This window comes from Alternaria incomplexa (assembly GCF_024043165.1).
Source record: "Alternaria incomplexa strain BMP 0042 chromosome Unknown scaffold_12, whole genome shotgun sequence".
NCBI lineage: Eukaryota > Fungi > Ascomycota > Dothideomycetes > Pleosporales > Pleosporaceae > Alternaria > Alternaria incomplexa.
Genome location: NW_026249861.1, coordinates 1,121,725 through 1,145,257, shown reverse-complemented (window position 1 = coordinate 1,145,257; position 23,533 = coordinate 1,121,725). Strand labels below are relative to the sequence as shown.

At 53.2% G+C, this 23,533-nt stretch overlaps 7 protein-coding genes and 1 non-coding gene across 8 annotated transcripts; 5 read left to right on the top strand and 3 right to left on the bottom strand.

Annotated features, from left to right (window-relative positions):
* Window positions 1–681: 681 nt before the first annotated feature.
* On the top strand, window positions 682–3,377 carry VPH1 (H(+)-transporting V0 sector ATPase subunit a; the record flags this gene model as incomplete). Its single annotated transcript, XM_051437792.1, has 3 exons — window positions 682–810; window positions 896–2,987; window positions 3,040–3,377. 3 exons carry the CDS (start codon window positions 682–684, stop codon window positions 3,375–3,377), a joined length of 2,559 nt encoding a protein of 852 aa, XP_051288603.1.
* A 1,206-nt stretch (window positions 3,378–4,583) lies between these two features.
* J4E90_008262 (uncharacterized protein) lies at window positions 4,584–6,427 on the top strand (the record flags this gene model as incomplete). Its single annotated transcript, XM_051437791.1, has 4 exons — window positions 4,584–4,671; window positions 5,035–5,469; window positions 5,519–5,691; window positions 5,744–6,427. 4 exons carry the CDS (start codon window positions 4,584–4,586, stop codon window positions 6,425–6,427), a joined length of 1,380 nt encoding a protein of 459 aa, XP_051288602.1.
* Window positions 6,428–8,538: 2,111 nt separating this feature from the next.
* Window positions 8,539–8,647, bottom strand: J4E90_008261. Its single transcript has one exon. It is a non-coding gene; the product is annotated as a tRNA-Glu (tRNA).
* A 688-nt stretch (window positions 8,648–9,335) lies between these two features.
* On the top strand, window positions 9,336–10,753 carry J4E90_008260 (uncharacterized protein; the record flags this gene model as incomplete). The annotated part of the gene is made up of 3 exons (XM_051437790.1): window positions 9,336–9,421; window positions 9,473–9,646; window positions 9,697–10,753. The coding sequence occupies 3 exons, from the start codon at window positions 9,336–9,338 to the stop codon at window positions 10,751–10,753; spliced, it is 1,317 nt and encodes a 438-aa protein (XP_051288601.1).
* A 1,045-nt stretch (window positions 10,754–11,798) lies between these two features.
* On the top strand, window positions 11,799–12,771 carry J4E90_008259 (uncharacterized protein; the record flags this gene model as incomplete). The annotated part of the gene is made up of 2 exons (XM_051437789.1): window positions 11,799–11,804; window positions 12,157–12,771. 2 exons carry the CDS (start codon window positions 11,799–11,801, stop codon window positions 12,769–12,771), a joined length of 621 nt encoding a protein of 206 aa, XP_051288600.1.
* Window positions 12,772–13,619: 848 nt separating this feature from the next.
* On the top strand, window positions 13,620–14,362 carry J4E90_008258 (uncharacterized protein; the record flags this gene model as incomplete). The annotated part of the gene is made up of 2 exons (XM_051437788.1): window positions 13,620–13,736; window positions 13,787–14,362. 2 exons carry the CDS (start codon window positions 13,620–13,622, stop codon window positions 14,360–14,362), a joined length of 693 nt encoding a protein of 230 aa, XP_051288599.1.
* Window positions 14,363–14,778: 416 nt separating this feature from the next.
* Window positions 14,779–16,930, bottom strand: J4E90_008257 (uncharacterized protein; the record flags this gene model as incomplete). Its single annotated transcript, XM_051437787.1, has 3 exons — window positions 14,779–14,811; window positions 14,862–16,654; window positions 16,708–16,930. 3 exons carry the CDS (start codon window positions 16,928–16,930, stop codon window positions 14,779–14,781), a joined length of 2,049 nt encoding a protein of 682 aa, XP_051288598.1.
* Window positions 16,931–18,670: 1,740 nt separating this feature from the next.
* On the bottom strand, window positions 18,671–21,211 carry J4E90_008256 (uncharacterized protein; the record flags this gene model as incomplete). Its single annotated transcript, XM_051437786.1, has 14 exons — window positions 18,671–18,732; window positions 18,788–18,813; window positions 18,865–18,935; window positions 19,004–19,049; window positions 19,121–19,154; window positions 19,213–19,225; window positions 19,285–19,310; window positions 19,362–19,662; window positions 19,718–19,909; window positions 19,962–19,998; window positions 20,162–20,265; window positions 20,315–20,494; window positions 20,558–20,702; window positions 20,766–21,211. 14 exons carry the CDS (start codon window positions 21,209–21,211, stop codon window positions 18,671–18,673), a joined length of 1,683 nt encoding a protein of 560 aa, XP_051288597.1.
* Between the last annotated feature and the right edge of the window lie 2,322 nt (window positions 21,212–23,533).

Below are 23,533 nucleotides of genomic sequence, written 5' to 3'. Positions count from 1 at the left end.
TTCTAGGCGAAGCACATTCGACAGCGTAACTTGGTTCTTTCCCTCGGTCACGACAGCAAGCGACACAAAAACATTCATATTATCAAATGTACTGGCGGGTATCGGTCTTTTCTCAGCTGCTTACGATGTGGCTCCTTTACACAAGAGATGATCTGCTTACGTTTGCATGGTGTTCTGCGTCTTGCGTTCGGTGGCTGTATCTTTCTTAGTCTGGATATTTCTACTCTGTCCTAATAAAGCTAAACTTTGATTCCTCGTTATCTGATATTCCGGTCTTCTCCTGGCTTCTTGCATTATGGCAAGCAGCAATGTATCGGGGTTGGAGGGACGTCAAGTAGGCGAATGCCTGTGTAAGGCTTTGTTGCTCGTCAACTACTTAGATAAATAAATATTGGGTTCACCACCACGACCTCGCGACGGCGAACAACATCAGACCTCATTGTATTGCTTGTATTGCGTGTGAATTGCTTTTAGATGGTGAATGGGTGTGGTTGGCATGGATGCAGTAGCGGGGCTTGGCGCGTCAAGACGCTAAGAGCTGGCACTGGGTTCGCCGCATCATCATCGCGCAGGCGTTCGAGGCAGCTCTCGCTCCATCAACCTCCATCTCGCATAACCCGCCCCCATCGAATTCCGGGACAAGCACACCTCCCCCGAAGTCTTGTCTCCCGATCCGCCATCATGGCGCCCAACAAGGACACCATGTTCCGCTCCGCGGACATGTCCTTGACCCAGCTGTACATTGCCAACGAGATTGGCCGCGAGGTCGTCTCAGGCCTCGGAGAGCTTGGTGTCATGGACTTTAGAGATGTGAGCATAGGCAGACATGTCCTAGAGCTTCCCTGGCAGCTCTGGGACGGATGTGATGGCATGGGAAGCTGACAAGATGTGCTAGCTCAACGCCGATACGACCGCCTTCCAACGTACTTTCACCCAGGAGATTCGCCGCCTCGATAACGTGGAACGCCAGCTCCGCTACTTTCGCGCCCAGATGGAGAAGTCGGACATCTCGATGCGCTCCATCTACGACTTCAACAACCCCTTCACTGCGCCTTCCGCCTCCGAGATTGACGAGCTTGCGGACAAGAGCCAGAGCTTGGAGCAGAGAATCTCTTCGTTGAACGAGAGCTACGAGACCCTGAAGAAGCGCGAGGTGGAGCTCACAGAGTGGCGATGGGTGTTGAGAGAGGCTGGTGGCTTCTTCGACCGGGCCCGTGGCCAGACTGAGCAGATTAGGGACTCTGTTGATGATGACGACGCGCCGCTGCTCCAGGATGTTGAGCAGAACGGCCAGGGTGACACGGGTGCCGAGCGCTCTTTCACCGTCATGAACATCGGCTTCGTCGCTGGTGTCATTCCCCGCGAACGCATTGCCGCGTTCGAGCGCATCCTGTGGCGTACTCTCCGCGGTAACTTGTACATGAACCAGTCGGAGATCCCCGAGGCCATCATCAACCCGGAGAACAACGAGGAAACCAACAAGAACGTCTTCATCATCTTCGCGCACGGCAAAGAGATCATCGCAAAGATCCGCAAGATCTCAGAGTCGCTCGGCGCCGACCTCTACAGCGTCGACGAGAACAGCGAACTCCGCCGCGACCAGATTCGCGAAGTCAACACCCGCCTGAGTGACCTGGCTAGCGTCCTGAAGAACACCAAGTCCACCCTCGATGCCGAGTTGACCGCGATAGGACGCAACCTCGCAGCTTGGATGGTCGTCATCAAGAAAGAGAAGGCTACCTATGAGACGCTGAACAAATTTTCCTACGACCACCAGCGCAAGACGCTCATTGCTGAGGCATGGGCCCCTACTAACTCGCTAGGTCTGATCAAGTCGACCCTGTCAGATGTCAACGAGCGTGCTGGCCTGTCAGTACCCACCATTGTCAACCAGATCAAGACCACTAAGACGCCACCGACATACTTCAAGTCGAACAGGTTCACAGTGGGTTTCCAGACCATCATCGATGCCTACGGAACAATCAAGTACCGCGAGGTCAACCCTGCGCTGCCAGCCATCGTTACGTTCCCCTTCATGTTCGCTGTCATGTTCGGTGATGCTGGACACGGTGTCATTATGCTTCTCGCAGCTTGCGCCATGATTTACTTCGAGAAGCGACTTGAGCGCAGCAAGCTCGATGAGTTGTTCTCCATGATGTTCTACGGTCGTTACATCGTCTTCATGATGGGTCTCTTCTCCATCTACACCGGTCTTCTCTACTGCGACGCTTTCTCTCTCGGACTGCCCTGGTTCAAGTCTATGTGGGTGTGGGACAACGACGGCAAGGGCCCAACCTCGAGCCGCGTTGAAGGTTACACCTACCCCTTCGGTCTGGACTACCGCTGGCACGACACCGAGAATGACCTGCTGTTCTCCAACAGTTACAAGATGAAGCTCAGTATCTTGCTCGGTTGGACCCACATGACCTTCTCCCTGATGTGGTCGCTTGTCAACGCTCGCTACTTCAAGACCAAGATTGACATCTGGGGTAACTTCGTTCCCGGTATGATCTTCTTCCAGTCCATCTTCGGTTACCTCGCCTTTACCATTGTGTACAAATGGTGCATTGACTGGCCTGCGCGTGGCGAGAGCCCGCCCAGTCTGCTCAACATGTTGATCTACATGTTCTTGAGCCCCGGTACACTCGAGGCTGGCACCCAGCCACTCTACCCTGGTCAAGCTGGCATCCAAGTGGTTCTCCTCTTGTTGGCGCTTGCTTGCGTTCCTGTCCTGCTCTTCCTCAAGCCGTTCTACCTCCGCTACGAGCACAACAAGGCTCGCGCCATGGGCTACCGCGGCATCGGCGAGAACTCGCGAGTCAGCGCGCTCGACGACGATGATGAGAACGGTCATGTCAACGGACGTGATAGCTACGGAGACGACGACGACGGCATTGCCATGATTACCCAGGACATTGGCCACGGCGAAGACCACGAGGAGTTTGAGTTCAGTGAAGTCATGATCCACCAGGTCATTCACACCATCGGTAAGTTTTCCCAACTCCACCTGTTGCAACATCTACTAACACCCTCTTTCAGAATTCTGCCTCAACTGCGTCTCCCACACAGCCTCGTACCTCCGTCTCTGGGCCCTCTCCCTTGCCCACCAACGTCTGTCCATCGTCCTCTGGGAAATGACCATGAAGAACGCGTTCGCCTTCACCGGCGTTGGCGGCGCCTTCATCATGGTCTTTGTCTTTTACTTCTGGTTCGCACTCACCGTTGCTGTGCTGTGTGTCATGGAGGGTACAAGTGCCATGTTGCATTCGCTGCGTCTGCACTGGGTCGAGGCTATGAGCAAGCATTTCATCGGTGATGGTGTGGCGTTTGAACCGTTTAGCTTTAAGCAGTTGCTTGAGGATGAGCCTGTAGAGTAGTTTGCTGTTTGTTTTGTGCAATGTCCTTTCCTTGTGTTTGGGTTTCAGTTAGGCGGTGCTGCTGTAGGAATATGATGAGAGTAATTTTGCATGTCTGTATATAGGAATGGATATTTTTACTCCGTATCACTTGTGTTATTCGTAAGCTGAAACTCGTCTCAAGTCTTTTTTTGCGTGGTTTCTCAGAACGAAGATATATCGGAAATAGTCGGGTCGTTCAATGAACCGACTGCCAGGACCGTGGGCAGGAAACATGAGTGGGCCCACGATCGTAGGGCTGCCACTGTGGCTGGGTGAGGCATTATTCCCCTTGGGCGCCACGGAACAGCGGATCAGCGACCAGTGTTACAAGCCTCATATCGGTGATGACATTTGCAGCTGCAGCTGTGACATCTGGCGGTGCTGAGGCGTAAGCTGACAGGGGGTTGTTTGGCCACCCCTTTGGAGGGGTCTGCATGGGCAGCAAGCATGGCTGGCCTTCGGTGTCGCTCGTCGTGCATGGCGTCTTCTCCACGCCAATGCCGACCTGCATATCCGTCCCATGTGGCATGGACTAAGTTCTTACATCGGCCTCGATGCGGTCGGCAGCACTAACTACCGTACGCTACGTATACCGTCAAGCGGTGAAGAACAAGTGAACCCAGGATGAGGACCTTTGTGATCTAGAGGCTAAAGGCACGCGCCGATCCGAGACGTAAGCCTCCATCATCTCCGTGAGGCAATTGATTAGGGATTGGGAATTGTCTGAGCAACGTCGCAAGGCATGTCTGTGTTATCCCCGGTGGCTGAAGCAGGACGCGGAAGAAGGAATGTTACATACGGCATTGGGCTAGCTACCAACGCAGCTCGCACATGTGCAGTTGTGGATGCGTGCATGCATGCGTTTGTGGGTGGATGCCCTACCTGGCGTGCGAGCGGCGTGCGAGAGGGCACCACGACACGCGTGTTTACTTCGTACGGCGAGTTATAAAGGGCCGATGCGCCTTACCTACCCTACATACACATATTATCTGGCCCTTGAACCTCCCCTCGATCGATCTTCTTGAGCCCCTCATCCTCTAGAGTTCACGTTGTTCTATCGCGAACATCCTCCCGTGTGCCGTCTTTCCTTCCACACCCCACTACGCAGATCTGCGCACCCACCCCTCCATCATCGAAAGCTAGGCAAAGCTTGATTTCGCGCAACCACCAAACTCTACACACACGATGTCTTTCTCAGCAGACAAAGTCAGTCATCTCAAGGGCGCGTTCTCGCAGAGGCGCTTTTCGAGTTCGAAGGATCCTAGCGAGAGTGGTACGTATCTACCCGTTGGTTCCTCCCGCGATTGCCCATGCTACGTCATTCCTGAGGTGTACAACCCAATGGAAGTGGATCTGAGAAAATTGGGGGCGCGCTGCTTAAGATGGGCTTTTGGGAGCTTTTCGGTTCTCGATGTTCCGATCGTGACCGCTAGGGGTTCTTATCGGACCTCCTCCAACTTTTGCGCTTCCTTGGAGAGTCTCGTTGGAGTTGCTTGAGCCTCTTTAGCCGCCTTTCTTATCGCGCATTGTCCCCCCGTGCTGTTTTTCGCAGCCATGTCGCATACCAGACACGAATCAGGTCTCTATAAGCTGGGAAGAACACATGTTGTATGCGGCAAGTACTAACTTGTCGTAGAACTCGGATCCTCTATCCATCGTCAATTCCGCCAGTCGCACGAGGGCCACAAGCCACACGCCGGTCTCGACGCCACGCGCGCCTCCACTGGTGTCGTCTGGACATCCGAACAAGCCTACAAGCACGGTTTCCTCGAACACCCCGAAGAATGGGCGAACCTAGGTCAGGGTGCGCCCGAAGTCGACGATAGCATCAAAGGCTGCTTCGAGAGGCCAAAGGAGGTCGATATCAGCGCTCATGGCAGAGAATACGGCCCAACTGCTGGTATCAGGCCGCTGAGAGAGGCGGTTGCGACACTATACAACGAGCACCACCGCAAGTGGCGCAAGAGCCAGTACACATGGGAGAACGTGTGTATTGTGCCTGGTGGACGTGCGGGTTTGATCCGTATTGCTGCTGTGTTGGGTAATTGCTACTTGGGCTTCTTCATTCCTGGTATGTTCAGATTGGAATCGCGGGTTATGGCTGGTGCTAACGAGGATAGACTACACTGCGTACAACGAGATGTTGTCGCTTTTCCGTAACATCGCTGCTATTCCCGTTCCCCTGGGCGAGGCCGATCAATACCACATGTCTCCCGATAAGATCGCTGAGGAAATCGCTCGTGGTACCTCTGTTATCCTCACATCGAACCCGCGAAACCCAACTGGCCAAATGGTTCGTAGCCGTTTCTGTGAACTGTTGTGAGGCTTACACTGACTCAAACTAGGTCACCAACCCCGAACTCGCACAAATCCAAAACATCTGCCGAGACCGTGCGACCCTGATCATGGACGAGTTCTACTGCGGATACAACTACACAACCAACTGCGACGGCACCGTCATCTCCGCCGCCGACAACGTCGAAGACGTAGACGAGGACGACGTGCTCATCATCGATGGACTTACCAAGCGCTTCCGCCTCCCTGGATGGCGTGTAGCATGGGTCATCGGCCCCAAGGAATTCATACAAGCCATCGGTTCCTGCGGTTCCTACCTCGACGGAGGCTGCAACGTGCCCTTCCAAGAAGCCGCCGTAGAGATGCTCTCACCACCCCGCGTCCGCAACGAGATGCGCGCACTGCAAATGCACTTCCGCACCAAGCGCGATTTCGTCATCGGCCGTCTCCAGGAAATTGGCTTCAAGTTCCCGTACATGCCCAACTCGACCTTCTACCTCTGGCTCGATCTGTCGAACCTGCCTGAGGGTATCAACGACGGTTTGAACTTCTTCCAGGCTTGTCTTGAGGAGAAGGTCATCGTTGTGCCTGGTATCTTCTTCGACTTGAACCCTAGCCGTCGTAGGGATCTGTTCGATTCGCCGTGCCATCACTTTGTCAGGTTGAGCTACGGACCGAGGATGGATGTTTTGGAGAAGGGCTTGGATTCTATTGAGAGGATTGTGAAGAAGTAAGTTGATATTGAGGTGCTTGGTCGAGGATGAAGCTGACTTTTGATAGGTACAGGGAAGAGCCGCAGAGACATCGCGCTGTGGCGCATCGTCCGCGAGGCACTGGTGCGCCCAACTAGATGTAAGTTGAACGCGACATGGGTGGAGCGGATGATGTGTGTGGATTAGAAAGTCGATGCCGACTTCAATACAACTTATCGTCTTCACTTTGCACTTATCTTGTGAGTATGCATGCCACTACCCTGCTACTTTGGTGGGGTTTCCTTCTCTTTCTTCCAATCTCGATGAATACTGCAACCCGCAATCCGATCAATACTCATAAGAACAGCTGTTTTAGCAGCAATGAATCGAAAGAATGAGATAGTCCTTATGGTCGGGTGTTGGCTTACTTTTGCCTTGTCTCTTCGGGAGGCTATGTGGGGGTCAGCACTATACCACAGCACGAATCGCTGAGGCTAGAGGGGTGGTACTGCATAACTTCGCCTCTCTAACACCGATCAAGTCTCCTTCTTTCGTCACAAACGAAGTGGCGGTTCCGATGGGTTGGAAGCGATACTAAGCTATATTTGTTGAACAACATGCAAAGGGCTCTGGGTGGTAAGCTCTTGGGGCCAGCGGTGCGCGGTCTGGAACGTCCTGGTCGCTTCTTTCTATGGTTATGTAGCCTTACTGCTCGCAATGGTTGATGGACCCTCGAGTAAGTGGGCCAGCGATCATCTCGAGCGGATACATTCCACCGTCATACGAAGGCGAAACAATTGATTATGGCGTGGCGAGTGATTACTACGACGCTTGTCGTCCCTACAGGGCAGGCCCGCAATACAGTCCTGGGAGATGTACGTCCGGTCAGACTATGGATCAAATCACCGAAGTACACTTCCAAGGTTCTGTACGATGGGAGGCCACATGCTGCGATGAGTATTTTTCCCCATTCGATGAATAATGAGGATCATTCCGTCTGACAACTACATCCAGGGGTATGTCGATTTCTCAGCCTTGGAATAACTGTCGGAGGGTGATAAACTCTCCTATGCAAGTCCTCACGTACTTTACAACTACGTTGAGCGAAGTCGGACTCTGTACCACGAATCTGACGATATCTGCATATGATACCACAACGTCACACTGTTCCGCGCGGACTATCTTGCGACAACCGCGGAGTGAGGTATTATCTGGTATAGCCTGGGCAGTGCCAGCAACGATATGGTGGCAGTCTAGCGATCTGTCTAGCTTTCCGAGCGATTACGCATCGTCGCTAGCATTAGTAATGAAAGTCGAGTTTGGGGATCCAAACATCACCCCATCGAACAATACGAATTCGACACCCGCTCCTTCATCTAGCGACTCCAACCACAAAAGTCCCAGTCTGAACCCCGGAGCTATAGCTGGAATAGCTATCGGGATAGGCATATTCGTCATATCTAGCATCGTCATTCTCCTGTATCTTTGGCGAAGACGAAAGCAACGCCAACGTCTAGAGTACCCAGATGTTTCAGAAATGGAAGGAAGTTCAAAAGGGATGAAGCAGTTCATGGGTGGGAAATGGCGAGCTGAGACAGACGGTACCTCAAACCCAGTAGAAGCAGGTTCAGGGAGTGTGATGATTATTCCGGGGCCACCCGTGGAATTGGACGGTACGCAGAGGGAACAGGATCAATGACGCATACCTAGGTGTGGAGAGGAGGGGACGCAGCAATTCGCTGTGCAGATTGAAATATTGGAAACGAACGCGAGAGAGCTCTCGTGACTATATTGCGCGAGAGAGAGTTGATAGACCGCTAACGCGACATTTGACTATTGAGATCATGTGCCTGCCTTTCAGACTGGGGCCATCGTGAGAACCAAGAGGATGCCGCATAGCCAAACCGCACTTTCGCTTTTTCAAACCAACAGTTATCAACCACCATTCTTCCCCAATACAGTAGTAATTAGCTAGAGTAAAAGAAAGGCTCTCTAAACGTCTGGGTGAATGTTGAGAGTGACAGGCTTGATGTGGGTGATGTGTAGGTACCTTGATTTGGCAAAAAGCATGGAATCACATTTCTGTTCAATTGGAATGGTTCTAATACATTCCTACATTGTACATAACATGTAGAATAGCAAAAAGAAACTGTTTCCGACACCGGGAATCGAACCCGGGCCTTGCCGGCACTGCGCTGCTGTGAGGCTGCGAGCTTACTCTGCGATGAGAGCGGCAAATCCTAGCCACTAGACCATATCGGAGGTTGATGTAGAAGAGGGCAAATCAAAACAATATGTAGAGAATTTTTGGCATCCGGTGTGGTTGAGAGAAGTTTGGAAACATACGAGTCAGGAAATCGGGCAGGGAAAAGTTGGACCAAGATTGACTAGATCAAATCAAGCCTATGTATTACAGACCCACAAAGACTCGAGGCTAGACTATCAGCACTTGTAATGTATTCCATTGGACGACCTAGGTGCGTACTACGTTGTATGTGGTTTGCGAAGCCACTGTTGACGCATGGCTGAGGAGGTCCTCAAGACATTTTCGGATTACGCAGGATATTTGGTACCCTACTGAAGTACACCAGGCATCTCTATTGTATTCTGATCGTAGTATGAACAGCTTGTGAAGACCTCCTGGCTTGAGAGCTTGTACCACAGTTCACGTACTATGTCATTCGACCAACAGCTTCGACTGCATATTCGCCCACCAAACGTAAACAGTTCACCCGAAAATGGACATATTCACCTGCGCCGAGAACTAGCTCCTATGAATTAGCCTCGAAGTTGGATCAATCAAAATAGTTCTCCGATGATGTGATGACTCCCGACATCGCCGCGTCCCGCCCCGCGAAACAAAAAGTTCCCCGCGAACACCAACTTCGACTGGACATAGCGGTCCTCCATTCCAACTCCCAATCTCTCTCATCCACCAACCACACCCACAATGGTCGCAAAGAACACGGCATTCGATCTGCAGAAATGCGCGCGATCCAACATTCTCGCTTTGGAGCCGTACCGATGCGCGCGCGAGTAGGTGAATATCCATGACTCTTACCGCGGTACCCAGCTCACGACGCGTAGCGACTACAAAGATGACGGCACCAACATCCTCCTCGACGCAAACGAGAACGCATATGGACCAGGGCTACAATTGAATGGCGAGGGCAAGCTGCCTGGCGCAAATGTCAATGGCACGTCCGACTCATCTTCTGCGATTGATGTCGATCTGCTTGGCCTGAACCGATACCCAGATCCGTATGCACACCGCGACCTCTTGCATTGCGCGTGCTGACGACCTGCTATAGCCACCAAGAAGAACTCAAGCAGCTCCTCTGCAACCTCCGAAATACCCACACCCACACCTCCAAGAACATAACACCCGCCAACCTCTTCGTTGGTGTCGGCTCAGACGAAGCGATCGATGCCCTCATCCGCGCTTTCTGCGTCCCCGGCAAGGAGAAGATCTTGACATGTCCACCCACATACGGCATGTACAGCGTTTCCGCGCAAGTCAACGACGTCGCGCTGGCCAAGATCCCCCTACAAACACCAAGCTTCGATCTCGACGTTCCCGCGATACTGAAGGCCATGGATGAGGACAAGAGGATAAAGTTGGCGTATCTGTGTTCGCCAGGCAACCCAACTGGAAAGCTACTCAAGAAGGAGGACATACAAAAGGTACTAGAACACCCATGGAACGGTGTCGTAGTAGTGGACGAGGCATACATCGACTTCGCGCCTGATGGAACAAGTCTGGCAGAGTGGGTAGCTGAATGGCCCAACCTCGTCGTCATGCAAACACTTTCAAAAGCCTTTGGTCTCGCAGGCATTCGTCTAGGTGCTGCCTTCGCAGACCCAGCGATCGCGCAGATTCTCAACAACATGAAGGCACCCTACAACATCCCCAACCCAACGAGCCAGATCGCGCGCGCCGCCCTGAGCCCGAAGCATCTGCAAGTCATGCAAAGTCACAAGGACCTCATCGTCAAGCAGCGTGATAGGCTGATCGAAGAGCTACCCAAGATCCCGGGCATTGGAAAGCTCCACGGCGGTGTGGAGTCGAACTTCCTGCTCTACCAGATACTCGATGCGCCGGCGGATCAAGGTGGCAAGCCATCGAATGAGACGGCGCTGGCGGTGTATGAGGGTTTGGCGGAAGAGAAGGGCGTGGTAGTGCGGTTCAGAGGCAAGGAGCACGGTTGTCTGGGCTGCTTGAGGATAACGGTGGGTACGGAGAAGGAGGTTGATCGATTCTTGCAGGAGATCAAGCAGGTGATTGAGGGTATTCACAAGAGCTCGGGCAAGCTGGGGAAGAAGGAGGAGCAAAGGAGGGAGAAGGAGGCTAATGATGTGGTTGCATAGAGGAGTGTGCGGAAGAGATGGCATGACAAAACTATCACGCAAACCAAAATATAACGTCAACGACCAACCTGACCTAAAACTAGGTCCCAGTCTGATCCAAAGGCGCGTTCTATTCTTCATCAGGTGTAATTTCATGCCGCTTCTGATCCTTGGCACTTAGTGTACTGGAGGTGAGAGGTGAAGGTGAAGTCTGAGCGTTTGCTCTCTCGCGTTCCTTCCGCTTTGGGACAATTCCATCTTGGTCTCAGTCTCTCGCTTCTTCTTGACTCTCCTTCCTTCTCTAGAGTCGCGCAAGTCTTGTTCGTCGACTTCTTTGTGTACTATATTCAAGCACAGCGTTGCTCCTTCGGATCGCCCAGAATGGCAGCACAAATCACGTCAGCGAAGCAGGAAGCAGAGCTTCTTAACTTGCGCGCCGAAGGTCAAGCGCTACAGAGAACATTGGCGGTATCATCTCCTCACCCGCTACCATTGGTGCTTGATAACTAACAGGCCCGCGCTGCTAGACTGTGACGTCCGAGTACGGTCTGTACTTGAAGAAGTACAACGATGCGAGCGAGCGCATTCAGGTGGAATCGAAAATTGCTTCAGCAGCTAGCGTAGTTACTGTGGCCAACATCGACGCCCCAAGCGACGGTGCCATCGTGCTGGTTCTCATTGATGGCACAAGCCACAAGGTATTGCGTCACGTCGAAATCTGATACCACAATCTAACATTCTTGCAGCTTCACGCCGAGTTGTATCGCAACAGGCCAGCTGGTGGCGCGGAGACTGCAAGGCGTCTTCGCGATGTTGTGCGCCAGCGGGTCGCAGTTATGCTGCCTGCCGTCGCACGAAACAAGTACCACGTCGTGATCAAGGTCTTCGCATGTCTCAAGTCACTATCAAGCCGTGCCGCCGCAGACAACCTTGCGAATCCAGGCCCTAGGTCGCTTGCCACTCACTTTGCTGATTTCACCAGAGTCGACCCTCTCATTGACTTTGTGGACGCGGGCGATACTGGTCATGTGTCGATCAAGATCGTCGGTAAGATCATACTCTCACGATGGCTGTTCAATACTGACGTGCCTGCTTTCAGAAAACCTCAAGCTTTATATGGCGAACCGTGCAAGCATATTTTCTTCGGCGCAGCGGGATCACCAAAGTATCATAGCGAATTAGAGCTGTATACCGGACAGAAGCATAGGATCACGCTGATTACCGGCTCAATTGCTGACGAGATTATTCGAACTCTCGGTTTCCCTTCGATATCCTTTCACAAAGTCTTCAAAGCAGGCCCGGTGAGCTTGAGTAGTGCTACCACTACGACCAAGCCCGCTTCCAGCGAGTCTTCTTGGAGACAGATCACACCTCCGGTAAGTCACACAACATAGAGAGATATAGTTTACTGACACCAATTACAGGGTCCAAGTACGTATGCTGCTGCCGTATCAGCCACGAGCCGCCCCGATGTCAACTCGGTCAGTCAACCACCGGTCGCGCTTCCTCTTACGTCACCTCTACCAACGCAAGGTCGCAACGGCCGTGTCCCCATCAACCTGGCGAAGCAGCGGCTCGACCTCCAGATACGCCTCCCTACACCTGGAGAACTGCAGGCATACAAGAACCGCAAGGATATCCACGGCCTTTGTATTGACTTCCACTTACGTGGACATTGCATCACGGAGGATTGCAAGCTACTGCACGGTACGTCTTTGGCTTGGGAAGTCTACTGTGTTCTACAGTACAGAGCACTCGGTATGCCATGTCCCAAGGGAAGCGGATGCCGCAGTCTGAACTGCGTCAACGCGCATGTCTGTCAGAAGGAGGAGTGCATCCAAGCGGGCGAGAGGGCCAACCTATGTGGGTTGACTAATGCTATGCACAGGGTGGATCTGTACGTCGCCGAATGGGTTGTAGCAGATGATGTCGTGGTGCAGAGTAGCACACCGGTCAAGGGCAACGTGGTTCCTGTCGCTGAAGCTCAGGTCAACAGTGGTGGTGCAGCATCGTTCATAGAGGATCTCATCTCGCTATGAGATACCTAGGTATCTGTGTGGGCGCTACCTGGTAAAGGACCTTGTGGGATTCACGCACTGTGCACCTTAGTGCAATCTTTCAGGCTCCTTCAGCATCTGCTGCTGGAACCTACTCAGGTGGTGGCGTTGCTTTCTCTCTTGGAGTGAACATCTCTCTATGTAGGTGAGTCTGTCCCTCCCCTACACGCACACTGTATACGTGTGGATTATGAGGCGAGCAGCAAGCTCATAGATGATCAACCCATTATACCGAGAAGTCGTAAACGTCATTCATGATAGTTTCAGATATATGATGCATGTACGTGAAGTCTAAACCGTGAAGATCTAGGCACATGGATGTGCAGCTGACCGACACGGCGAAACTCTTCAAAGAGTGCCTCCTTCACCAATCTAATCGTTTATGTTTTTTTTTTCAAGACGGTACCGTAGATGAACGCAAGTTCGTTATGGTAAAGACGCGATGCGTTTTGATTCGTCAGAGCTATGCCATGTTGCGCGCGTTTGGTGACAAGCAGCGGGATCTGGAGCACGTAACAGTCAAATTACGAATCGGTGTAGGAGACAGATATCTGAGAAGCATATCGTATATTACAGCAAGTCAGTGTAATTGTCGTTGCATGGCCACGTCGGAAGTGACGATGCAAGGTACCACGACGCTGACTAAACCAGCAACGGTGACGCTTGCTATCTGACATGAGCCCCACCAATGTTCCGATCGGACCTCCATCATCCCGACCAGAAAGTGCTCGAAGTACCGCGCTTAACACTCCCTCTCCCCCGAATAATCACTTCCTGACCTCTATACTCCAATTCCAAACTACATCGACCCTACAGATACAACAAACACCATGGGCCGACCAGACAAACCCCGCGACCCCATCGCCGGTCCCGAAACACCACAACCACCCTTCCCAATAAAGCTCCGAGGTCCCGTAGTAAAAGGCTTCGGACGCGGAAGCAAAGAGGTACAGAGCCCCCAGCCCACCCGAACATCACCCCAAGCTAACAATACCAGCTAGGTATCCCCACCGCCAACATCCCGCTCTCCGGCCTGAGCATAGGCGGCCACGACGAGCTCGAATCCGGCATCTACTACGGCTGGTGCACCCTCGACACAACCACAATACCAACCTCCACAACCGCCTCCAGTGTCCCCAGCGCCACAGACGATACATCTATCCCTTCCCAATCCTCATCCCACGCCGTCCTCGACCTCGAATACTCCTCAGAAACGCCCACACCTTCCACCATTTACCCCACCGTCCTCTCCATCGGCTACAACCCGTACTACAAAAACAGCCAACGCAGTATCGAAATCCACATCTTACACAGCTTCGAGAAGGACTTTTATGGCGCGCAGCTCAGCCTCATGATATTGGGTTTCATACGGCCGGAGTACGATTATGTGAGTAAGGAAGCGTTGGTGGAGGATATCAGGGAGGACATTAGGGTTGCGCAGAGGAGTTTGGGGAGGGAGGGGTATGAGGTTTGGAAGAGCGATGAGTGGTTGAAAGGTGGGGATGATGTCAAAGTGAACTGGAATCAGGAGGGGCAGAAGGATGGGGTGGGGATTGCGCAGATGATTAATTAGGGGTGAGGAGGACGATGGGGAGAGGAGAAGGTCTCACGATGCGCATAACGAGGGATGTTATGAATGGAACGAAACATTATCATCATACTGTTGTTCTAGCCGTGGAAAGCATTGGTATCGCGCCTTTGGTGGCAGCTCGTCTACTCCGTTTACGCCTTAATGTACGCCCTCGAACACCTGAAACAAATAACAAGAAGTAGCATACCAAGCACTACCTTCCATGATGCGCACGTCTCGTGAGACGACTCTGGTATCCATGCATATGCGCCAATATTCCCAGCAAACCAGAACCATAAAAGCACTTTTTTACTGCCGCCATGACATGATCGTAGAAACTCGAAGTCCATCATCCGTATCCAGGCAATCCGTCGTTGGAAATGCAACAAGAGCTGCGTTCTTGTTCATACTTGTCCCGCTCACTGCAGGCCTTTGTCAAGAACAGGCATGACCTAAAGCTCATTAGCACTTGACCCATACATAACTTCAAGGTTGAACTTACACTCATACAAACAAGCACAGGCATATCAAACATATCGCGCTTGATGTGCCACCAGATCATACAATCGACCATACCATTCTTCGCGCCAAGCCGTTGCATGGCACTCTCGCCCTCCACCTTGACAAGCGGATCGACCTTGACATCAGCACCGGCATTCGCATTCTTCATTTCCTGGATGCGATCCATGTCTGCTTTGGTCTGGTATCTCAGCATGTTGACGCGTTGAGAAGCGTAGCCATGGGGGTCCTGGTAGCACAGTTCGGAGAAGTGCTGCAGGAACTCGAGGGCGGATTTGGGATCCATGAGCTCGATGATGTTGACGCTTGGTGTGGTCTCGGAGTCTTGCGCCGTGAGGTTGGGTGTGGTGTTTTGGGTTGAGCCCGTGTCGCTTTCGCTTGTGTCGCGGTTCGTGCCCGTGTTGACGTTGAGATTGGGCTCGTGGCCGAGGAGAACTTGGTCTTTCCAGCCCGTGAGAATGGTAAACTCCTTGTTGATGCCGACAATCTCGCCTGAGCGACGACATATCAAGAAGGGTGTACCGACTTCTGCAAAGTGATCTTGCAGTGTCATCACCTGACGCTGGAGACCCATTTCTTGATGGATCAAGTCGTCTCTGTTCAACTCTTCCCGCACTTGTAGCAATACAGGTCGGTAGTTTTGAAGATACTGTTGTGCCTTAGCGACCCAAGGCCTCGAGTAGTTCTTGTCGATCAGCTGATAAAGCCTGTGATAGCCCTTGACGTAATCGTATGGCTTGGTAACCCCTTGGTATATGCTCTTGGTGTCCCGTTGTCGCTTGCGCACGCCATTAGAGTGTATCGGCTGGAGTGCCGTTGTCGAAGGTCTGTTTTCGTGTTGTGATCGACTAACAGCCGGGGAACGCTGCGCATGCGGTCGGTTTGTGTTGGCGAAGAACGCTGCAGTCGCCAGTGGGTTGTCACCCTCGAAAGTAGACGCATCCGTAGAAGCTGGGCTTGCTGTGTGGCTCGCAGGCCCTTGACCTATAACGAATGCGTGGGGACCACTGAGGCTGTCGTTTCGAAGGCTGTGGTGATCGTAGCCAGCGGTGTTTGGCGTGTGAACGTGCATGCTCCCTTGCCGCGAATGTGCGTCTTGCCACTCGCCTGCTGGGAGTCCGTTCGCATTGTATGCCATGGCGGTTGCCGCGTTGTTCTGGTCCGCGTAAGTTGAGGGCATCTGTGCATTGTACATGTTCACAGCGCCGTTCGTGTTCATCATCGCGTTATCGTGAGGTGTGTCCACTGCGCCTGATGACATATGACCAAGCATGCCAAATTCCAGGGCTCCGTAATGGTTTCCGAAATTGAGGCTCGAGATGTCGAAATTGAATAGTGCGGGGTCACTCGGGTCGAATAAAGGTCCAAACTGCTGCAATTGGCCCTGCTGATTCTGAGACATAGGGTTTGGTGCGTTTTGTACTGGGCCGTGATGTGTCTGGTTGAACGGAGGTGATATTGGCGACTGCTGGTTGCTGAAAGCGTGACCGTCTTGAGCCACAGGCATTTGTCCTGGTATCGAATTGGGCGGGTAGAATGCCGCGGGCTGGGCTTGATTGTACATATTGCTCTGTGGAGAGACCGAGACTGGTTGTGTGTCATGACTCGGTATTGGTGTAGGGCGGTTGCCGTTCATGTACGGATAGTGACCGCCCACACCAGGCATGAGCGCTCCATCCGGCGCATCGTGGAGATACTTGGCCTTTTTGCGCACGCCGTCCATGCAGTGATCTTGGAGGCCGCGCTTGATGCAGCGATTGCATGGTCTCTCGTCGCCTAGAAGATGTCAGTCTCACCAATTCATGCAATAACTCACAATCAACACTCACCACATGTCAGATGGGCTCGCTGGCAGGCAAAGCACGCTCTCCGCGCCTTCTTCCTCCGCGGTCTTAGAGGGTCTTTTGCATTGGGCTTTCCATTGCTAGGCTTCTGGCTGGAATCGCCATCGCCAGACTGGCGGTCTGTAGTCTGTTCAGCAGCCATGTCGTCGTCCAGGTCGCTCCTGTACTCGGGCGAAGGAGACGCATCTTGGGCGTCTGGGGTGGTCATGATATCCCCTCTACTGGCGCAGGCACTCGGCCAAGCACGGACGGTCGCTGCGGTGGACGGAGGCGCTGGGGAGAGAGCCTAGTGCTGCGTGTAGCCGTCAATGGTGATCTTGGGGTGTTCCCAGCAAAACGGTTCAGCCAATGTGTCTGGGGTGCACGGCTTGAGGCGTTCCAGCTGCGTGTTTTAGAGTGCGATCACGCGTGCGCTGGCTGCTTGAACGGGCGCTGCCGTGGCACTCTGACAGGTCCAATGACGAGCTATGCAGGGGACCCAGAGAGTGAAGGGCTCTCAATCCGGCGGACAGGTATGGGACAGAGCTATTGTGGTACGGGGCCGGGGTCCATGTAATCGAGGGAGCATTCCAGGAGCACACAGAACCATGTTTGATAGCGAGATGCTACCGAGACGCGCTGCCCATGCTGCTGGGAGTCGAGTGTGGTTCTACAAGCGGTGCCGGGGTTCGTTCAGTGAGCCCGCGGGAGGTGAGAGCAGCAGCGTGGCAGTCACGGGTGCGGCGTCGCGTCGAGCGCGGAAGGCGCGACACGATAGGGCAGTGGGGTGATACAGCGCGTGCAGTCACGGTCAGCGCTGGGGCAGGTGCGATGGGCGATAGCGATGTCGATGGCGATGGGCGACGGGAGATGATCGTCTGGGGAGGCCGGCTACGAGTCGCGACGGAGCGCGCGGTCGAGGCGATGGAGGCGCTGCTGGGCTTGACGAGCGGCCAGGGCACTTGCAGCGCTGTGTGCAGTTGAGAGTGGGCTCGCGGCGTCGGGCGCTGGTCGTGTGCGGTATATTGGAGCTCGCTGCAAGATGCGCGCAGATGCGATTCCCCGCAATTGGCTGTTCGAGGTTTGCTGGAAGGTGCAGCCCACGCAGCTGCCTCGGTCCCTGTCGACCGGTAAGCCGCTTGCTTGGCCGGCCGCTAGCCCGCAGTCACGCACTTCTGCTTCACTATTTGACGTCGCTAGCACTTCAGCCACTCTGGGGCTGCTGTCTGCCACATGATCGTCGTCAATACATAGGTGGATCGCGGTCAGTCCATCTTTGCAGATTGGGCACCCTGCTGCAGACGGCCCTGCCCAGTCACTCGCAATTCCCACCGCGACACCTCATGCCACACAGCGCATCCCCAAAAAGCAAGCAGTCGGCATGCCCAAAGTGCCTCAAACTCGGCTATGAGGCATGCATGCAGTGTGGGATGCGAGGCCTTGGCGTTGGTCCTGACTGGCGTATCCCCAGCCTATGGGCGCGCTCGTATCACCAACTATCATCACTCGCTACGCTTCGCGAGCGCTGTGTGCCCTCACTGTCTCCCTCACCGTGTCTCTGGCCTGCCGACCACGTTTCCTCGCACGCCGGTGCACCGCCCCCGGCAACGGTACCATCCGCAGCCGCTTTCGTCTCTTGTGCATCCGTTGTCCCTCGAGCTGGCGTGGCCGCCCTCGTGGCGCTCATGTTCCGTCGCACAAGGGCCCGGCCAGCCTGCTTCATGTGGTCTCACGTGTGGGCGCAAATTCCTTGATTCAATAAAATTCTTTGGCATCAAACTGCCGTGTCACTCGCTATTATTAGTCCTCTTCCAGTCAAGTCTGCCACATGCCCTCGCGTCGCTTCCATGCCCACTATGCTGATGCATATCGACTGCCTCCCCTGAGCCGCTTGCCATATCGAAAGAACAAGATTGGAAATCTGCAACAATATACGTTAGTGGTTCCCACGACCATTCTCTTGGGTCTCTTACGGTGCCATGGCCAGCGCAAGGAACGCAAGTAGAGTAGTTGCCCACTGGTAGCCGAGATCTTTTCCAAATCAGTGACCGCTCTTTCATCATGGTGTGCCGTCCTTGGGACTTACTGTTGTACATCTGAACACCAAATAGTCTATGTCGTTAATTAGTAATGAAGTCTGCCCCAACGTTGGTGCTAGCTTACGGGAAAGCCGCAGCAAAGTACGACCGCGCGAAGCTGTTGGCCGCGAGAGCCGATGCAGCGTAGACAGGGTACTGTTCGGCGAGGTCACTATCTCTGTACCCAAGAGCCTGGTCCGACTTCGGTCCGTGGTGGGACTTACAGCTTCCACCAAGAATGTAAAGACCCCTGAATAGACCCAGATGACACTACGTCACGGAATACGGTCAGTGAGCTGTTCATCGACGACACCTGAAGCGTCTAAAAGAAGAAAACCTACCCAAGGCCAAATACTGCTGAAAAGATAATTGGAACTGCAGTGTCATGGTCAGTTATTATTGCGACTGGACAATATGCACGATGATGTCGTACCTATCCAGTGAACCTGCGGAAGCCGGGATGTTAGCCATGGAATCTTCCATGCCAGTGAAAATCTAAACTTACTGAGCAGTATGTCGTCCACCCAAACCCTGCATACGTGTGATTAGAAGCTTGTTCGAGGCGACCATGCAGCGGCTTACCAAAGAGTGCGACAGGGACGACCCAGGCCCCAACAATAGTCGAAGGGAGCCGAAACTCAGGTTCCGAACCTCCGGGCTCGCCTCCTTGCTCCTCGCGTTGCCGCACGAGCCTGCCGTATATCCTTCTCCAGAAAGGGTCCGTGGAGACACCCGCGAGCATGCCAACCAACAGACCCAAGAATGCGAGTCCAACCTGCGAGATGCTGAAGCCATGGTTGTTGCCGAATACGAGAGGGAAGGCGCCAAAGAAGAGGTACAGGATACCCAACAAGATTGCCGACAAGATGCAAAGACTCAAGCACTAGATCACAACAGTCAGTCCACCAATCACGGCCTCACTAAGCGCGGAGACCCACCATAGGCTCGAAGAACAGAAGTTGAAACGGGCGGATGCATGACCACAGCACGGTTTTGGCGATAGATCTGTCCATCTTCTCAATGGGCGCTATCCACTCTGGGTTGCCGGTTTCTTTTCGCAGTCGAATTGCCTTCCGCCGGAGCAGAACGGGGTGGTACGTCTCAGGCACGAAAAGAACGATTAGGCAAAGCTGCGAGACTAGCATTAGTCTCTGGTACACATGGTGTGCAGCACAACCTTACCTGAACTCCAGACCAGATGATGAGAACATAGAAACACCTGATTGCGTGTCAACACAAATCGCCGATTTCTCCGCAAGAGCTGATCGACGGCACGCTCGATACGAGTATCAGGGGTAGATGCTGCCAGCTCGGCCAACGCCATCGCAGCTGCAGGTGCAGTGTCGCAAGGTTGGGATAGTGGGCCTGGAATAAGCACTTACCATCTCCATGTAGTATTTTCCACGATGAAGCCTCCTATCAGAGGGCCTACCTCTGGCCCAACGAACGGGCTGGCTGTGTAGACCATCATAGGTGCAGATAGCTCCTACACTTACGTCAGATATATACGGCTAGCGAGCAACAAATGTACTGACGTGTTTCCCGAACATGTCGCCAACAGTCCCTCCAGCAACACTGAGGAAGGCTGAGCCAGCTAGGCCGTCCAAGAAGCGCGCAACCAGCATTGTCTGGATGTTCTGTGCCACGGCGCATGGTATCATCCAGATGAGGAAGAATGTGAACGAGCAGATATAGATTGGCCTTCGACCGTAGAACTGAACCATGTCAGTCGATCACGGGTACGCGAAGTGCCGTTAATTCCCGGCAGCTGTACGCACCTCCGAGAGTGGACTTAGAATCATCGGTCCTGCGCCGAGTCCCGCAACAAACATAGATAGACCAAGCGTGCACACTAGGCGCGAGGCCCCAAACTCAGGCTCCAGCTGACTATACGTCGACGTATATAGCGATGAGGTGCATGTCCTACATTTAGCAATCGTTAGTTTGTGCGCGTGCAACGGTTCGTATATGGAGTTGATGACGTACACGCATAGTGAACTACTGGCGCAGATCAACACGATGAGCCATCTTCGTAGTTTGCCCATGCTCCGTGGATTCTCTGGGTCGGCGTCACCATCCCAGATCACGAGGTACGGTTGCTCTGTTACAGGTCCGGGCCGGGAGTTGCTTGGGCCTTTGGCATTGGCTTCTGCGTCGAGGCATGTGTAGCCATCTCCTCCAGCTCTCGAGTGATGCGATCTGACAGTCTTCAGACTCCTGCCATCTTGCGAACGTCTGCTTTGGCTGCGGCCTCTTTCAGCTGTTGCGTCATTCAGCTCCTTCGTTGGGGACTGCGTAGCTCCGCCATGTCCAACATCTTTCTCTTCGTCGATGTCGGCAGCAGATACTCCTCTCTTCTCATACTCGCTTGACGCGCTGTCTTCATGTTGTTCGTGCGCGGAGCCTAGGCTCGTTCTCTCCTTCGACTCCATTCTGATGAGTCTCGCCGTCGCTCTGGGTGTTGGAATGAAACGCAAGGTCCGACGAGTACCAAAATCACCAACGACACGCCAATCTTTCAGAAACTGCTCCACTCTAGAAACGACTAGTTGCCGCTCGGATATAACTCGCTAAGGTTCTCAAAGAACCCCTGATGACAAACCCTGGTTATGCGACGCGATGCAGGTCCAACAGGCGAAGGAATGAAGTGGGAAAACCGCGGCAAGAAGGGGTACTGTATACTAGAAGCAGACATCGCGCTTCGACTAAGCTTTCAAACCGCGCCGCGGCGATCGGCTCAAAGGCTCTGGAGCCACTCGTGCGCAGAGTGGGGTGGCGTCTTCCTGCCATAACGGCGCCAGTCTGTCTAGATTGCTGGGGTGCGTATGTGCGTCATCCGGCTAAGACATCTGCTAGGGTTCTGACATGAACATGTTGATCAGCATGCTGGTATGTAATGCGGATTTAACGCGCGAGTGCCGACGATGAATTCCATGGCAGACGCACACATCGATCTGGAGATACAACACCGTCGTCTTTCGTGAGCGGCCTTCCGACGGTACTTCCGACTGTACTTCCGACAGTGCTTCCGACGATGCGATTCATGTCTTCGCCCTTGAATTGCCGCGATCGGCGCAAGACCTGCCGATGCAAAAGACTAGCGGGCCGTAATTAGCAAAACCATCCGTTCGGAAAAGCATTTGCCCTGGTCCCTGGAAACTGCTACGTGATAACGTCTTTCCACCTCATGTTCCTCATTCCAAACATTCGCAGAATGTAACATACTGTATCTCCGTGTTGTAGTCCGTTGCAGCCATCGACCGTGTTGGAGTTGTTGTGCAACTAGCTTGCAAGGGCGCACCTGCCCACCATGATTGCCACTAACTCCAATCTCCGAGACCACGGGGCATTTCTTTCTGGCTTTGAAAGCGGACCGCGATATGTTGACGGTTTGCAATAGTCCATATGGGTACCTCGTGTAGTTGCTTCAGTGTAAAGATGACATCAGATGTAAGCTTCTGACATACATATTCGGACTGCCGCAATAACGGCACCACGTGGGAAATGCACTAGGGGAGATGACCGGCGTTGGTAAGGAAAAAGAAAACATGAAGCCTTTCTTCCAGACGTTTCTAGGTAGCGCCTTGAGCGCGCAAATATTACGCGAGTACGCCGTCGACGAAATGGCTGATGCATGTCTCTCTGGATTTGTCGTGGATGGCGATGTGGTGGAAGGGCGTTGCGCATTCGATACATGTGTAGTAGTCCGCCTCATTGATATCAGGTAAGCCATCAAATCTTGATCACTGATTCAATGCGCCCCATAGTGGCTCTTCTTATCAATCGGTCTCAGGACAGAATGGGTCTGCATTGAACGGAAAGCTGAACATGATGAGTTGAGCGATGCAGCGGTGATGATTTGCTCGGATTATTCGAATCGGAACTATGCGAATTAAAACTACATCCATACGTCATGCTAATGATACACTGTCTCAAGGCTCGAGTTTTGAAGGGGATCTCGCGGTTTCTAGCTATACCTAAGAGGTTCAATGCTCGCAGCCCATGAGCTGGTTGTGCATCCATGACATCAAGCAGATAGAGTAGTGTCTATCCATGCAAGTCCTGTTAGACGACTCTCCTCATTCTGTTTCCTACTGAGATGCATGAGGTGTACTGAGTTTACCGACCGTGATTGTGATCACTCTTGTTCGATGGAATACTTGATGCTCGTTCGAGTGATGCGCAGTTGAGATGTACATAACGATGCACAATAGAAGACACTCCACAGCATGTAATCATTTAAGCAGAATGTTAGCTAGACAATATCTCCAAAACGTTGCCTTCCACAAGAATGCGTGAAATCTAGAATGTGTATCATAGCTAGCAACTCATGCATTGCCAATCCATGGATCGTGACAATCAAACTCCATGATGCTGCCCTATTCCTGCCATACGACCATGCTCCCTTCCCCATACCCCGAATCGTGCCTTCATCGTGAATCACACCTGCCACGAACCATCAGGCCCTTCTTCCCCAACGCGTGCCACTTGCCATCCGAAGAGCCCCCATGCCATCTAAACGAGCAGCCACCCTCAGTGCCATAGCAAGCGCATCTGAACACTGGCGAGAAGCCCGCCGTCCCAAGCCCCCTACAAAACCCCGTCCTCTCCCCCAACACCATCTTTTCTCCTTCATCCCACTTGCATTCGTTTTCGCCCTTTCCTTTCCTTTCCTTGCACAGTGCACGGTGACATGCTAACATGAGGGCTCCTGAGGGATAGCATGAGGGCTACTGAGGGATACTGAGGGCTAC